The sequence below is a fragment of the Glandiceps talaboti genome, chromosome 9, assembly GCF_964340395.1.
Source record: "Glandiceps talaboti chromosome 9, keGlaTala1.1, whole genome shotgun sequence".
NCBI lineage: Eukaryota > Metazoa > Hemichordata > Enteropneusta > Spengelidae > Glandiceps > Glandiceps talaboti.
Window position 1 is genome coordinate 24,526,375 of NC_135557.1, and position 13,995 is coordinate 24,540,369.

Genomic DNA, 13,995 nt, shown 5'->3' on the forward strand with positions numbered 1-13,995 from the left:
TACGTACAATAACAAACATTTTTCACATTTTATTAATACATGTCCTAACGTGTATCTAAACTCTCTATTCAGAGCTTCAAAGCATCTTATTACAAAGATTGTTGATACTAAATTTCTTTTAACATACCTATAAACCAGTGGAAAAGAGACTTCATTATTCCAGAGGTAATTTTAATAAAATTGGCATAGCCATCACTATACTCTCTCCTAGGTAACCACAGTGGTTTATTTGATGTTTCTATGGTAGCGCCTCCTGATGTCACAGCTGATGGGTAGTATAACCTGAGAAAACTCCTGAAGAAATGTACATGAAGTAAACGTTAGTTTATTATCAATCAATCAATCAAGCAATCAAATTTCTATAATGCCAATTTCCAGAGTAATATTCTGTTCAGTAGTGCTGAATGGCTAAAGCACACCATAGGCATTGGTGAATAATAAGTTTAATATATGTACATACATACATACATACATACATACATAAATACATACATACATACATACATACATACATACATACATACATACATACATATGTACTTAGTTCCTTATGCATTTCTACATACATACATACATACATACATACACACACACACACACACACACATACATAAACTTACTAACCCTTCAGTTGAGAATCCAGTCATTATATCAGAGCAACCAACTACATATTGTCCAGTTCCTTGAGGTATTCCACGGTGTTTCCTTGGTGTGGCCATTCTCCACATTATATATCAAAGTATTAAATCTTGTACTGTTCTATGATCTACAGTGTATTGTCTTCACATAACATACATATAATTTATCACATCACTACTTTGATACAGAGTGGATGATCTTAAATGGATATAGCTTGATAGTCCTATTAAATGGAAAACATTATATGATAATTATTAATAACATCTCAAGCTGCACTATAGCTGTAACATCCACTTGAGTTGCAAAATGGAAGACATGACCATATAATAAATGTACACGTGGTTGTGTGCATGTGCAATGATTGTACTAGTTTATACACTTGTCAAACTCCAGACACGTCGCGATGTAGGTTGAAATTAGTGATTTCAAGTTTATTTCTGTATTTTTCATAGTGATAAGCAAAGGGTGTAGGTGGTTTTTGAACCAAAAATCCTTACACAGGAAAATAATTCATGCAGTCTTGCATTTTCCTTCCATAGCAGATCCTGGAGTTGGCACAAAGATGTGTTGGGGTGAATGGAACACATTTATCCTGAGCTAGATCAGTGATTATACTAATAGTGTTTGCAGACACTGCAGAAATTATGCCAATAAACACTGGGTTCAGTAACTGAATGGTTCTAAAATTAAAAGCGATATATTTGTGATTCTAAGTATTTCATTGACCCATGGAGATAAATAGTAGGGGGGGGGCATATAGGGGGGGGGTGGCACATGGGGATGGAGGTATGGCATATAGAGGAAGGAAAGTACATTATATGCCAACCCTCCTGTACTATTCACCCCCATATGTCAATGACATACACTCTGGGTAATAATATGACATGTAAAAAACATTGATTATTAAGTTATGTAACTACATTTTTCATTCACATATTTATCAGCATATACATATTATAATGTGTACTGAATTTATAACAAAGAATGACCACAGTCAGATTATAGTATAGTATGTTATATTTGGCATAAAACTATAAATGAAAAATACATAATTCACTGCCAAAATAAAACAAAACAAACACTAAATTTAATAATAAATATATATACATTTGTATCTCATAGAATACCACTAAGCACCGTAAACAGCATAGATTGAGATGATAGTGCAGAAATACATTATGACCTTTGACCTGAATGATATTCGATATCTTTGGAATATGTACATGTCATCATTACAGCTTAAACCAATCAACATATCCAGGACCCCCACCCCGTTCCCTACACCACAGGGGCGTCTATGAGCAGTATGCACTATGGACATCCCCAACGTATACTAAATTAGCATAAAAACAGCCACTAAACCATAAAAGCCCTCTCCCTCGCATCTAGCACTTTTGCAAAAAGAAATCTACGGAGAGCTGACCAGAGCGAGTCTATGGATCGATCGACAACTGGATTTTAAATCAAATCATTACCAGTGTCAGCGGTTTGGCACAAATATATGTTATTAATGTCAAAATAACCATGTTATTATTCATAAAAGGTGGCCAAAAATCAGAGTAAATCGTTTACCGTTTACCTTGATTTCCCGGCCTGTACGATCGCTTGCTGTCGGTCAGCTGATGGGATCACGATCTCTGATATCTATCTAATCCCTGCGCTGAACAGTTTGCGCACAATGATGTAGAGGGCGCAGTGACAAATCACCAAATCTGAGAGCATGATCGATCTGAGTGAGAGAATACTTCCATATCTGGACTGTTTTACTTGTTATTTTTGCAATTCCATTAGTGTCACTGTCGGAGAGGTTAGTACCCCTCCGGACTATTAGCTGCAATAATTATAGCGTTAATTTGTTGTTGTTGTTGTTGTTGTTGTTGTTGTTGTTGTTGTTGTTGTTGTTGTTGTTGTTTTTCATTGATTTTTTTTAATTTTCGCAGTAAAAACGACTAATAGTAATATCACAATTGAACATATTTGTTTTCCAGTACATGATTTTTCCAAATTATTTGTTCAGTATACCTATTTGTTCATGTCTACTAACTAAAAGAAATCGTACACTGTGTATCAATACTGCTGTTACATATATTTAATGGTTGAGATTTGAACGCTGTGATATCGCATATCGATTATGGAAAAATTGTTTCTTTTCCAATTTTTGGACGTGGACAGGGGTATTTCGTACAGAATTGTAGTTGTATGATTTAAAAAATATAAAATCCATAACTAGATTATTTGATTCTAATATTAATAAATTCGCCACTATTCACAGAGGTCAGGGACTATATAAACGAATGAATGGCTATATGTGTTTAATTTTCTTTACATATATATAGATAGGTAGGATATATATTGGATATTTAATTACATTTAATAATACACCATGTATCTGGACAGTCTCAAAGACGCATCGTTGTTTCTGCTTATAATATATTTTATGTAAACAACAACAAATCTTTAACACTATATAACACTAACGTAAAATGAAACAAAAAGTGGCCGAAGAGCTTGAATTTTGTTCGACAAAAAGTACAGTACACTCATTGTTGTACTGTGACAACGTCAACTGGTTCATGACCTTTGACCTGAAGGCCACGAAAGTTCCTCGCCAACCAACCCGGAACAGGACACGGCTTCGAAGTCTGTTGCATACGTGCATGTACATGTAGTCACATTTAATGTATACAGTCTTTATTGTCCAGGGCGGCGCCCGATATTTTAGGTGCTACAAAGTTTGAAAGTGGACTGGAGCTGCTTTATTGAATCGATAGAAGCTAAACGAGGGAACTATCCCGGGGAACGATGCAACAGCTTTCAATGTTGTGATTGGACGCGGAAGTTGTGCATGGGCTGACTACGATAAAATCAATATATGTTAATGGACTGCCGTTTGTTTTAATCATTTCACCGACCACTTTCAATCAATAATTTATATTCCATAATAATCGTGTTGACATATCAGAGCTGTGTGACACGTAGACCTTGCCGACTGGACAACAACGATTGTGATTGTGGTGTAAATTTAAACTTTTTAAATTATCAGTTCACTGTTCAGTCGTGTATTGGTTGAAGGTGGACAAACTCAAAATGCCGAACCTTGCCTTATTTTGGAGCGTTTTTGTGATTTGTTTCGACACAATCGGGTCCTTATCAAGTGATCCATTTCCAAAAGACCAAAGAATGGACATGGATTTTCCTCCACTGGTAAAGAAGACGAGTGATTCAGGCATTCCTACTGGACATCTACGACCATTGGGTATGTCATTACAATTAGTCGCAATTGTCAAGTCAATTGAATTGAATTGAAAACCAACGTTAACAATAGTACAATAATAATGGTACGAGCTGAGAGTCAATTCTTAATTCTAATACATTGTCTTTTTGTCTGCTCAAGAGATGCAATAGTTTATAATACACATCCACACATGCACACATACTCATTGGCATCCTGCCCTCTCTCCATCTCGTCTCTCTGTTGCTCCATTCTCCCCAAACATATCTTTCTACATATCTCTTTCTGTCTCTATCACGCTGTCTTTCTCTGTATCTCTGTATCTATCTATCTATCTATCTATCTATCTATCTATCTATCTATCTATCTATCTATCTATCTATCTATCTATCTATCTATCTATCTATCTATCTATCTATCTATCTCTCTCTCTATCTATCTATCTATCTATCTCTGTATCTATCTATCTATCTATCTATCTATCTATCTATCTATCTATCTATCTATCTATCTATCTATCTATCTATCTCTCTCTGCCTGCCTGCCTGCCTGCCTGTCTGTCTGTCTGTCTGTCTGTCTGTCTGTCTGTCTGTGTGTGTATGTCTGTCTGTATGTATGTATGTATGTATGTATGTATGTATGTATGTATGTACGTATGTATGTATTGTTCTATATTGACATTTCACCATTGTAGTATTGAGATGTGTTTTCATTCATTCATTCACATAGATGTGCATGTCAGCTGTTACTAATAGTACAATTGGAATATTTATTGATTGCCAACATGGCACAAATAATCCAATCACAGGTACACAAGTGTAAGTCTTTTATTCACTCTAAACTACAATACTACAATTATTGTTACTTTCCACTGGACACTCATCATAGACTTTGGAAAATGACATAGATAAAATAATGTATTTTCCCTTCATGTATACATAGCAATTGGATAGTTTCTACAATTTAAAGTTTCAATAACCTTAACAAAGCATCACACACACACACACACACACACACACACACGCGTGCACACGTGCGCGCACACACACACACATATATGTATGTATGTATGTATGTATGTATGTATGTATGTATGTATGTATGTATGTATGTATGTATGTATGTATGTATTTATGTAATACATATATACATACATACATACATACATACATACATACATACATACATACATACATACATACATACATACATACATACATAGTTATACAGTACAGATCAAGATAAAATTATCAATATAATACTTCATTTCATTGTCATCATCTTTAATAAAACATTTGTTTCCAAAGATAAGACACATATATACAAACTAACTGTATGAATATACACACATAAAAGTTTGTCATGAATGCCTCAATACACACATGAAGTCTTGCCATTGTTTCATTTATAGAAATGCATGAAGCTTATAAAAATAATGTAATGTCTGTGACTTTATAAAAATAATATAATGTGAGTGACTTTATAAAAAGAAATTAGCACTTTGTCAAAATTTCAAATTTGAAATATACTCTCCTATTTTGGTAATCATACCAATTTAAAATCACAATTACAAAACTTTCAATATCATATTATCCATCATGTAAACATTCACACAAGATGTCATTCATAGATCTAATATTAGTGTTTGTAGCCAAGAGACTTTAACAATCTGACTTGACATACATACTGACTTGACAGTGACAGTGTAAAAATGGTATGTTCAAGCAAGATAGCTAATTTACATAGAGTATGCTCTATTTGCTGCATATAGAACTCTAGGTAATATGTGTCTGCTCGTACCCTTATAGTTATAGCCAGGCAATATGTGTATAATGAAGTGCATATAAGGAACAAGTGAAACAGTCCTGATCAATTTTAAAACATTGGAATATAATACATGTATAATATTTCCCTCATTTGCACATTTTTGAATTCTATGTATTGACAAATCAACAGGTTATCAGAGAAAACCAGATGGAAAGGTCAAAGAGTACAAGGAGGTCCTTCACCCTAAACAATTCTGGGAGGATCATGTCAGTAAAGCACGCCCTCTAGTGTTCAGACAAGCTGTCATACAATCAGTTGCATTTCAAAATTGGAATGATGCCTACCTAAGAGAAAAGTAAGTATTATAGTTTAGTATCAGTATTATGATTTTTCTATAATGTGCCAATTATAATTCATAAAGTTTTCATGAATTAAACACACTAATTTCTTTGTAAGTATGATTTTAAATGTACATTTTTTTGTGTATATGTAACCACAGGCCTGTAAGCCAATTTTATACTTGCCACTGTTAACTATAAACACTGATATATCATATCGCATCGTATCATCATATCATATCATATCATATCATATCGTATCGTATCGTATCGTATTATATTGTATTGTATCGTATCATATTGTATTGTATCATATTGTATCATATCGTATCATATCATATCGTATTGTATCATATCGTATCATATCATATATCATATCATATCGTATCGCATCGCATCGTATCATATCATATCATATCATATCATATCATATCATATATCATATCATATCAAATCATATCATATATCATATCATATCATATATCATATCATATCATATCATATCATATCATATATCATATCATATCATATCATATCATATCATATCATATCATATATAAGTTATAGGTAAGAAGGCTAAGAGCCTATAAGCTACCTAAACACACACACACGTCTATAGACATGTCTATGGAATATTACAGGACATACATATCATATTTAATGCACTCCTTTCAAGGAGTTTAATGTTTAATGAATTCATCTTGTAGTTATGGTGATTTAGATGTTCTTATTGAGAAGAAAGTGGAGAACCGTGGAACATCACCACAAAGGATGGAATTAGGCAAATTTCTAGATAACTATCATAGAGAAGATTGGTATGTTGTAACCGTACTGCCTGATGACATGAGAAAGGATTTACAGGTAGTTATGACAAAGTTTAAACTTGATTTAAATAAGGCAACTTTTCATCCAAAGCACCATACAGTTATCACCCCCGACACATACCTACATTAGTATAATGATCAATTATATATTCTCACCTTCACAGGAGGATACACTCCTCTGTACATGTAAGTCATAGACAATGGAAGGGATGATATGTGCAGGATGTCTAATCTATGATAGGACTAACTCCTTCATATAGCAATGTCTGTCAATAAATACAGATGAGGTACAATCACTGTCCTCACAGTTCGTCAATTACAAAGACGTTTTTTTCTCTTTAAATTTGCCCAAGGAGTTTAGTTATTCTGAAGCAAAGGCAGTGGTGAGACACAAACCACAAAATGCTGATGATAGTTGTCGATTTGACCATTGTTCTTCCTCTTAAAATTTATAATTTTATGTAGAAATTAGACAAATATTTGCATCAGGGAACATCAGAGGTGGAAATTTGTTGATAACTATATTAGTCCTTGTACATGTATCATAGAGTGACTAGGATTTGAAGGTAAATGTCAGTGTTAAAGTGGCCATATGGATGAGAATTTGGTATTTATTTTGGATTTTTATTTGATAAAACAGTTTCACTATGTTTTTCTACTTGAAAAAATAATGTGAAATAACATATACCAAGTCCACGTTCACAACTCAATAAACTGTAAAACATTAAACAATGTATAAAATGTTTGTTATGGTACGTACAATAACAAACTTTTTACACTTTTTCCATCTTTTTGCAATTTATTGAGTTATGAACATAGACTTGGTATATGCTCTTTCGCATTATTTTTTCAAGTATAAAAACATAGTGAATTTGTTTTATCAAATAAAAATCCAAAATAAATACCAAATTCTCATCCATATGGCCACTTTAATGTAGATACAGCTAGCAGGAAAAATGATGAGACAAAATAAAAACAAAACTGTGTGTTTCCGATAACCTGGCCGACCCTAGTTTAAATCACACTTATGTGTTCCAGGTACCAAAATGTCTTCTGTGTGGTACTTTCCGGGAATATCTACAGGAGTGTAATTTCTGGATGAGTAGTGGTGGTACGGCATCTGTCCTACATTATGATGCAGATGATAACATTCATTGTCTACTGGATGGTAGAAAAGATTTTATAATGATAAATCCTAAATATGGTGATTATTTAGACATGGTAGATAAGGTAAGTACAAATATATCATTATTAGATATTATTCTTTAATATTTTATAGGCATAGCTGATATATTAAAGTGATGGAACACCACATTTTCTCTGTCAAGCATAGCTGATAGAATACCATGTCAGCCCTTTCAGGCTGGCATAGCTGATAGTATAGTATGTTAGCTGTCTTTCTTGCATAGCTGATATATAAGTGATACACCGCCCCATTTGCTCTGTCAGGCATAGCTGATAGAATAACATGCCAGCCCTTTCAGGGTATAGCTGATAATATGCTATGACAGCTCTGTCAAACATAGCTGATAGAATACCATGTCAGCCCTTTCAGGCTGGCATAGCTGATAGTATAGTATGTTAGCTGTCTTTCTTGCATAGCTGATATATAAGTGATACACCGCCCCATTTGCTCTGTCAGGCATAGCTGATAGAATAACATGCCAGCCCTTTCAGGGCATAGCTGATAATATGCTATGACAGCTCTGTCAGGTATAGCTGATAGAATGACATGATACATCGTATCTGATAGACTAGTATTATATTCAAGTGCTATTTTAATTATTTCACAGAATAAATGGTCTGGATCAGGATTTTCTACCATGGATATTGATATGATTAATGTTTTCAAAAACCCAGATGTTGTAAAAGCACCATGGACTTGGGCAACACTTAGACCAGGGGATTGTATTTATATTCCAGCAGGTAATTATGTACTTGCTGCAGCTAGAACATAAATGAAGTTTGAAACTGCTTTCTTAGATATAAATGACTTACTAGTAATAATAATATTGTGCAGTTGGTAAATGTGTGTGTGGCAGTACACTAGTATGTAGCCTGAAAGATCCAGACATTCCTTCTGCTTATATAATGTGTGGTGTAGCTAGTGATTATTTTTTGCTAATTTTTAAAGCCAATTTTGTTTTTAGAGACGCTTTTAAAATATTCATTGTGTTCTTATGCTAGATTTTAGTTGTTGTTGCTCTTTTGCTAGTCTTTCTCATTTTGTAATGTTCAGACCGCTGAGACATGTTTGTGTAGTGGTCTTTAAACAATAAATTATTATTATATAATATTATTTAATTATTATTATTATTATTATACATAAGCGGATCAGTAGCTGTACCTATCAGACGAGGGAGTCATTGGTGAAAGATATCCAATCAAATTAATTTTTTGTTCCGCACTAAAAATCAGCACATCCAGTGAATCACGATTTCAACTTATTACTATACTACTTATAGATAAAATAGACCTGTAATTGACTTGTATATTGTCACTTTATTCATATTTCAATGAATATATTGGTTGTATGACAAAAAAAAAAATAATACTGTATAGTTACACAGCTAGTGCAGGTCGAAGTTTTTGCAATTATGGTATAATTAGGTGTGTGTGTGTGTGTGTGTGTGTGTGTGTGTGTGCGCGTGTGCATGTGTGTGTTACACAATTTGTCTTTTAAGTGAGTTAAATGTGCAAAATTATGTCTTGCATACTTTATGTTAAAAAGCGTGCCAGTTCAAGGACAGCTAAAAGTTACTGATGTATCTCAACTGAGCATCGAAGGGTTGTGTGTATATGTGTGTATATATCTATGTGTACACATGGCTTATTAACAAACTCAAATGTTTCCTGGAAGTGCAATTTTAACAAGTGATCTCTATACTCTGCAAAGAGGGCCCACCTACTGAAAGGGGAATCTTCGATATAACAATGGTGATATAACAATTGTTCTTAAGAACAAGAACAATGGTGATATAACAATTGTTCTTAAGAACAAGAACAATGGTGATATAACAATTGTTCTTAAGAACAAAAACAATGGTGATATAACAATTGTTCTTAAGAACAAGTATGATGGTGATCATTTTATCTGTTTTTTATAAATAAAGTGACTTCAAAAGGTATCCTTCCTATTTGGTGTACAATGTGTTTGATTAACTAATAACAATAAGTCCCACATGTTTATCTCTCCACATAAGAATACCTGCATCAAGTCCGTTCATATGGTCGGAGTGTGGCAGCTACGTATCTCTTTGCAACTGATGGTGAATTCAAAGACACGGGATGTGAAAATACTACATTAAGTTACACGAGCCTTGCAGACGTTGAAGTCATGTGGACCTATAAGAAAGGAGATAAGGTAAGTTACATCAGCCTTGCAGACATTGAAGTGATGTGGTCCTGTAAGATGGAAGACAATTAGTTAAGGTACATTAGCCTTGCAGACGTTGAAGTGATGTGGTCTTATAAGAAAGGAGATAAGGTAAGTTACATCAGCCTTGCAGACATTGAAGTGATGTGGTCCTGTAAGATGGAAGACAATTAGGTAAGTTACATCAGCCTTGGAGACATTGAAGTGATGTGGTCCTATTAGAAGGGAGACAATGTAAGTTACACCAGCCTGTGCTGGCCTTGCAGATGTTGAAGTGAACCCCTCACTTTGCCAAATCTGGTGCGCCATCTTGTGGTGCTTATGAATGGCTGGAACTTCACTAACCAAAATATGGCATATTACCTGGTTATTGCATTGTACTGTTATTATTTTGTTACTTTATGTTTGTTTACAGACAATTGACATGGGATTTATGAATGTTGAAATCTTGCGGAAGGGATTGATTTTTATGCTAAAAGGTCAAGATAAAGTCTATAAGGAGACCTATGCAGAACATTACCGTGAAATGGAAGATAAAGACGACGAACCACTTCCCCCATTAGATGATGTAAGTTGTTTCCTTTGTGTTGATAGAATACACAAACATCATTGTCTGCACTCTGTGCTTGTGCTCTTTTTTAACAGAATACTCTGAAATACTGTACCTGTATGTTTCGCATATATTATGTGTTTTCATTTGTTGAGTGAATTCACTCAGTACTCCCATGTGGCTCGGGAAAACCTAGGTATGGTACTGTCAGATCTATGTAACGAGCGCTACCAAAAGAACAGACAACAGTAAATGAAAGAAATTTGCGAGTGTACACTACATCGGATTTTAATCAGATAGAGCTTATATTGTAACATAGCAAACAGTGATATTGCTTGTTCTTGTGATGTACTCTTGAATTGAATTGAAATTTATTCCACCAGAAGAGAAAAATATATACACAAACTCTGAAAGCAATGGATAGAACATTTCTGGTGAGGGCCATGGAAATAGTTCGTAGTCTGTCCTGGCCATACTAGCAAACCTCTTCTTCCAAATGATAAGTTATCATATTTTTTTTACATTTCTAGGCATGGTTGATACTGGATAAGGAGAACAATGGCTATCTGACACTGAATGAGATCCTTACTATGGATAGAGAAGTATTAAAAGAGTTTGCCAGATTTATTGACCCACCACATGGACCAGCAGCTGGAGAACATGATGAACTTTAACCTATATTTGCATATTCTAAATGCATATTGACCTTTGACCCATTTTCTAAAGACATATTGGATGTTCATACCTAACTTTACTTGCATTTCAATTGTGTAATGTGTACTTTAAACTGCTACAGTATTCTGTGCACACTGTATGTAATTCACCTATACAACGATCATTGTCCAAGGGGGCTCTCACATAGGCAGGGTTCCATCCGTGCGTGTGTGCACTCTCATATCTTGGGTATGTACCAGCTGATTTCAACTGAACTTGACACAGTGAGAAACATATTCAAGTCATTTTGTTATACAACTGAATGAAATATGGCCAAAATTGAACAATTTGCATCATAACTTTCGAGATGTAATACATAGAGATACAATGCAAGTGTACACTCACATTGCTACCACTAGGTTCCTTTTGAAATTAAATGTCTTTAAAGTCAAACTTAAATTTGCACAATAACTTTGCTATACAACAAACCAATGGGGGGGGGGGGGGTATAACTTCTATAAAGACTTGTATTAATTTTGTTTTTATCATTCATAATCATTTTAATAGTAGGTGTATAGATTCAGAAAACATATTAATTGCTCGGTTTCTATATTGTGTATAAAACTAGATTCAGAATTTCTAGTATGAATGGGGAAAGGTTAGAGAGATAATAATGCAGTATATATTAATCAACTTACTATTATGTGTATTTAAACAGAGGCAGAGAAGGACTGTTTCTCAACTCAGATTAAGTCTATGTCATTGCCTTCTAGTTGGGAACTGTCAAGGTTTTCCAGTCATTGTTAGTCAAGAACTATCATTTTTTTCCAGCCATTGGTTTCAAGTCAAGAACTATCAATATTTTCGAGTCACTGGCGTCAAGTCAGGAAAAGTCCATTTTTCTTCCCGTCATTGGTGTCGAGTCAGGAAAAGTCAAGTTTTTCCAGTCACTGGTTTCTTGTCAGAAACTGTCGAGTTTTTTTTCAGTGTATTCGGGATGTACATTTCTTTTGAATTAAAAGATGGAAAATGCGATATGCAAACCACAATACGTGTGAACCAGTGTTGGCTAAGAATTATAAAACTCACAAGTTGCAATATTTGAGTCTAAAACAGTAAACAATAGTTGTATATGTAGTGATTTTGTTGTGTAACATAAAGATATCTTACATCAATAAACTAAACAATATTCACCAATTGTCATTTTGTATGCAGTTATATATCAATTGTTTGAATTCAGTGCACAGCTAAAGAAGACGACTTTTGTCAGTTGACCTCATGAATGACAAAGAGATGTTGCGACCTCGTTCACTACTTGGCACTATAATACATTGGAGAACAAAATAATGTACGTCTATTTAGATACGTACATGACCTTTATCGTACGGGTCAGTGTGGGGCTTGTCTTTGAACGAGGGACCCGCATTGTTCGCAAGTTTTAGACTGTGACTCAGTGAGAACGGAATCATACTGACCACAAATATCCACTGGCCCTAATTACATTGTTTCTCTTTGTGTGAAACAAACCTGTCTCATTCCTGCTTACCACCAAGCAAACGCACTGGTGTTGTTGTTGTTGTTGTTAGTTTTTTTTTGCGGTTTGTATCCGACTCAATTCAAGTCTGGTATACACCTGAGTCTCAGCACATTGCGCGATGTAAATGTAATAAACTATATAACAAGATAAGCTAATACTAAACACAGAACAGAAACAATACCAATTAGTACTTGATTGATTGATTGATTGATTGATTGATTGATTGATTGATTGCTTGATTGATTGATTGATTGATTGATTGATTGATTGATTGATTCATTGATTCATTCATTCATTCATTCATTCATTGATTCATTCATTGATTCATTCATTCATTCATTGGTCGATTGATTGATTGATTGGTCGATCAGTGGCTGGCTGGCTGTGTTGATAGATAGCAAGATAAGTAAGGTGTGTAGGTAGTTAGGTTAGTTGGTTTGAAGGTAGGTTGATTGATTGGTGGAATTGGTTGGTTGGTAGGTTGGTTGGTTGGTTGGTTGGTTGAAAAGCGCAAGGTTTGTTGCGACTAGGCTGTTGTGATCAATTGATCGATAGATCCATGAAATGAGTGCGCACACTAACACGATTGGTTGATTATTTAACACTATTAGTCTGACGATATTAATTGTGACGTTTATCAACATTAATTCTTTGGGTTTATTTTGATTATTGCAATCATATAAATGCAACGACTTGATAGGCAGTGAGCATTGAACAGTTTTGTCAAAATAATATTATCTAAAATGAAAGAATAATGTCGATTCCTGTAAAGGCGGGTTGCAGTGTCCCTGTAAGTATTGTATATCATTTGTTGACAATTATAACGCTCTATAACCATTGCACATTCAGTGCCCGCTGCTGCCATGACAACAATTTTCATTCCCACCACAATTGTCAAATATTGATATCCGGACTTCGTATACTTTAGTTCCGGGTACACGTCACAACAATAAATTAACTCTATTCGGAACCTACAAGCACACCATTCAGCCAGTGTGATGCAAATAACAAAAGGTCAACACAATGACCCCATAATCCAACTTAGGTACCCCCTGCTACTGTACTGAAGACAACCAAC

General features: G+C 34.5%; 2 protein-coding genes across 2 annotated transcripts in view; one reads left to right on the forward strand and one right to left on the reverse strand.

Moving 5' to 3' along the window:
- LOC144440376 (platelet-activating factor acetylhydrolase-like) overlaps positions 1-2,275 on the reverse strand; it is a 6,640-nt gene extending 4,365 nt beyond the window's left edge. Inside the window, exons 1-3 of the mRNA XM_078129744.1 lie at positions 2,219-2,275; positions 625-862; positions 128-294 (exon numbers count right to left, since the gene is read on the reverse strand). Coding sequence (XP_077985870.1) covers positions 128-294; positions 625-728 — 271 coding nt within the window. The 5' untranslated portion in view covers positions 729-862; positions 2,219-2,275. The remainder of the gene's footprint in view (positions 1-127; positions 295-624; positions 863-2,218) is intronic.
- A 996-nt stretch (positions 2,276-3,271) lies between these two features.
- On the forward strand, positions 3,272-11,860 carry LOC144440366 (bifunctional peptidase and (3S)-lysyl hydroxylase Jmjd7-like). Its single transcript, XM_078129735.1, has 8 exons — positions 3,272-3,895; positions 5,828-5,993; positions 6,684-6,837; positions 7,839-8,030; positions 8,594-8,726; positions 10,004-10,164; positions 10,592-10,744; positions 11,257-11,860. Exons 1-8 carry the CDS (start codon positions 3,727-3,729, stop codon positions 11,398-11,400), a joined length of 1,272 nt encoding a protein of 423 aa, XP_077985861.1. The 5' UTR covers positions 3,272-3,726; the 3' UTR covers positions 11,401-11,860.
- The last annotated feature ends 2,135 nt before the right edge of the window (positions 11,861-13,995 follow it).

Coding starts and splice junctions, on each gene's coding strand:
- LOC144440366 (XM_078129735.1), top strand. CDS start 3,727: ATGCCGAACCTTGCCTTATTTTGGAGCGTTTTTGTGATTTGTTTCGAC. Junction 3,896..5,827: donor TGGACATCTACGACCATTGG/GTATGTCATTAC, acceptor ACAAATCAACAG/GTTATCAGAGAAAACCAGAT. Junction 10,165..10,591: donor CCTATAAGAAAGGAGATAAG/GTAAGTTACATC, acceptor GTTTGTTTACAG/ACAATTGACATGGGATTTAT.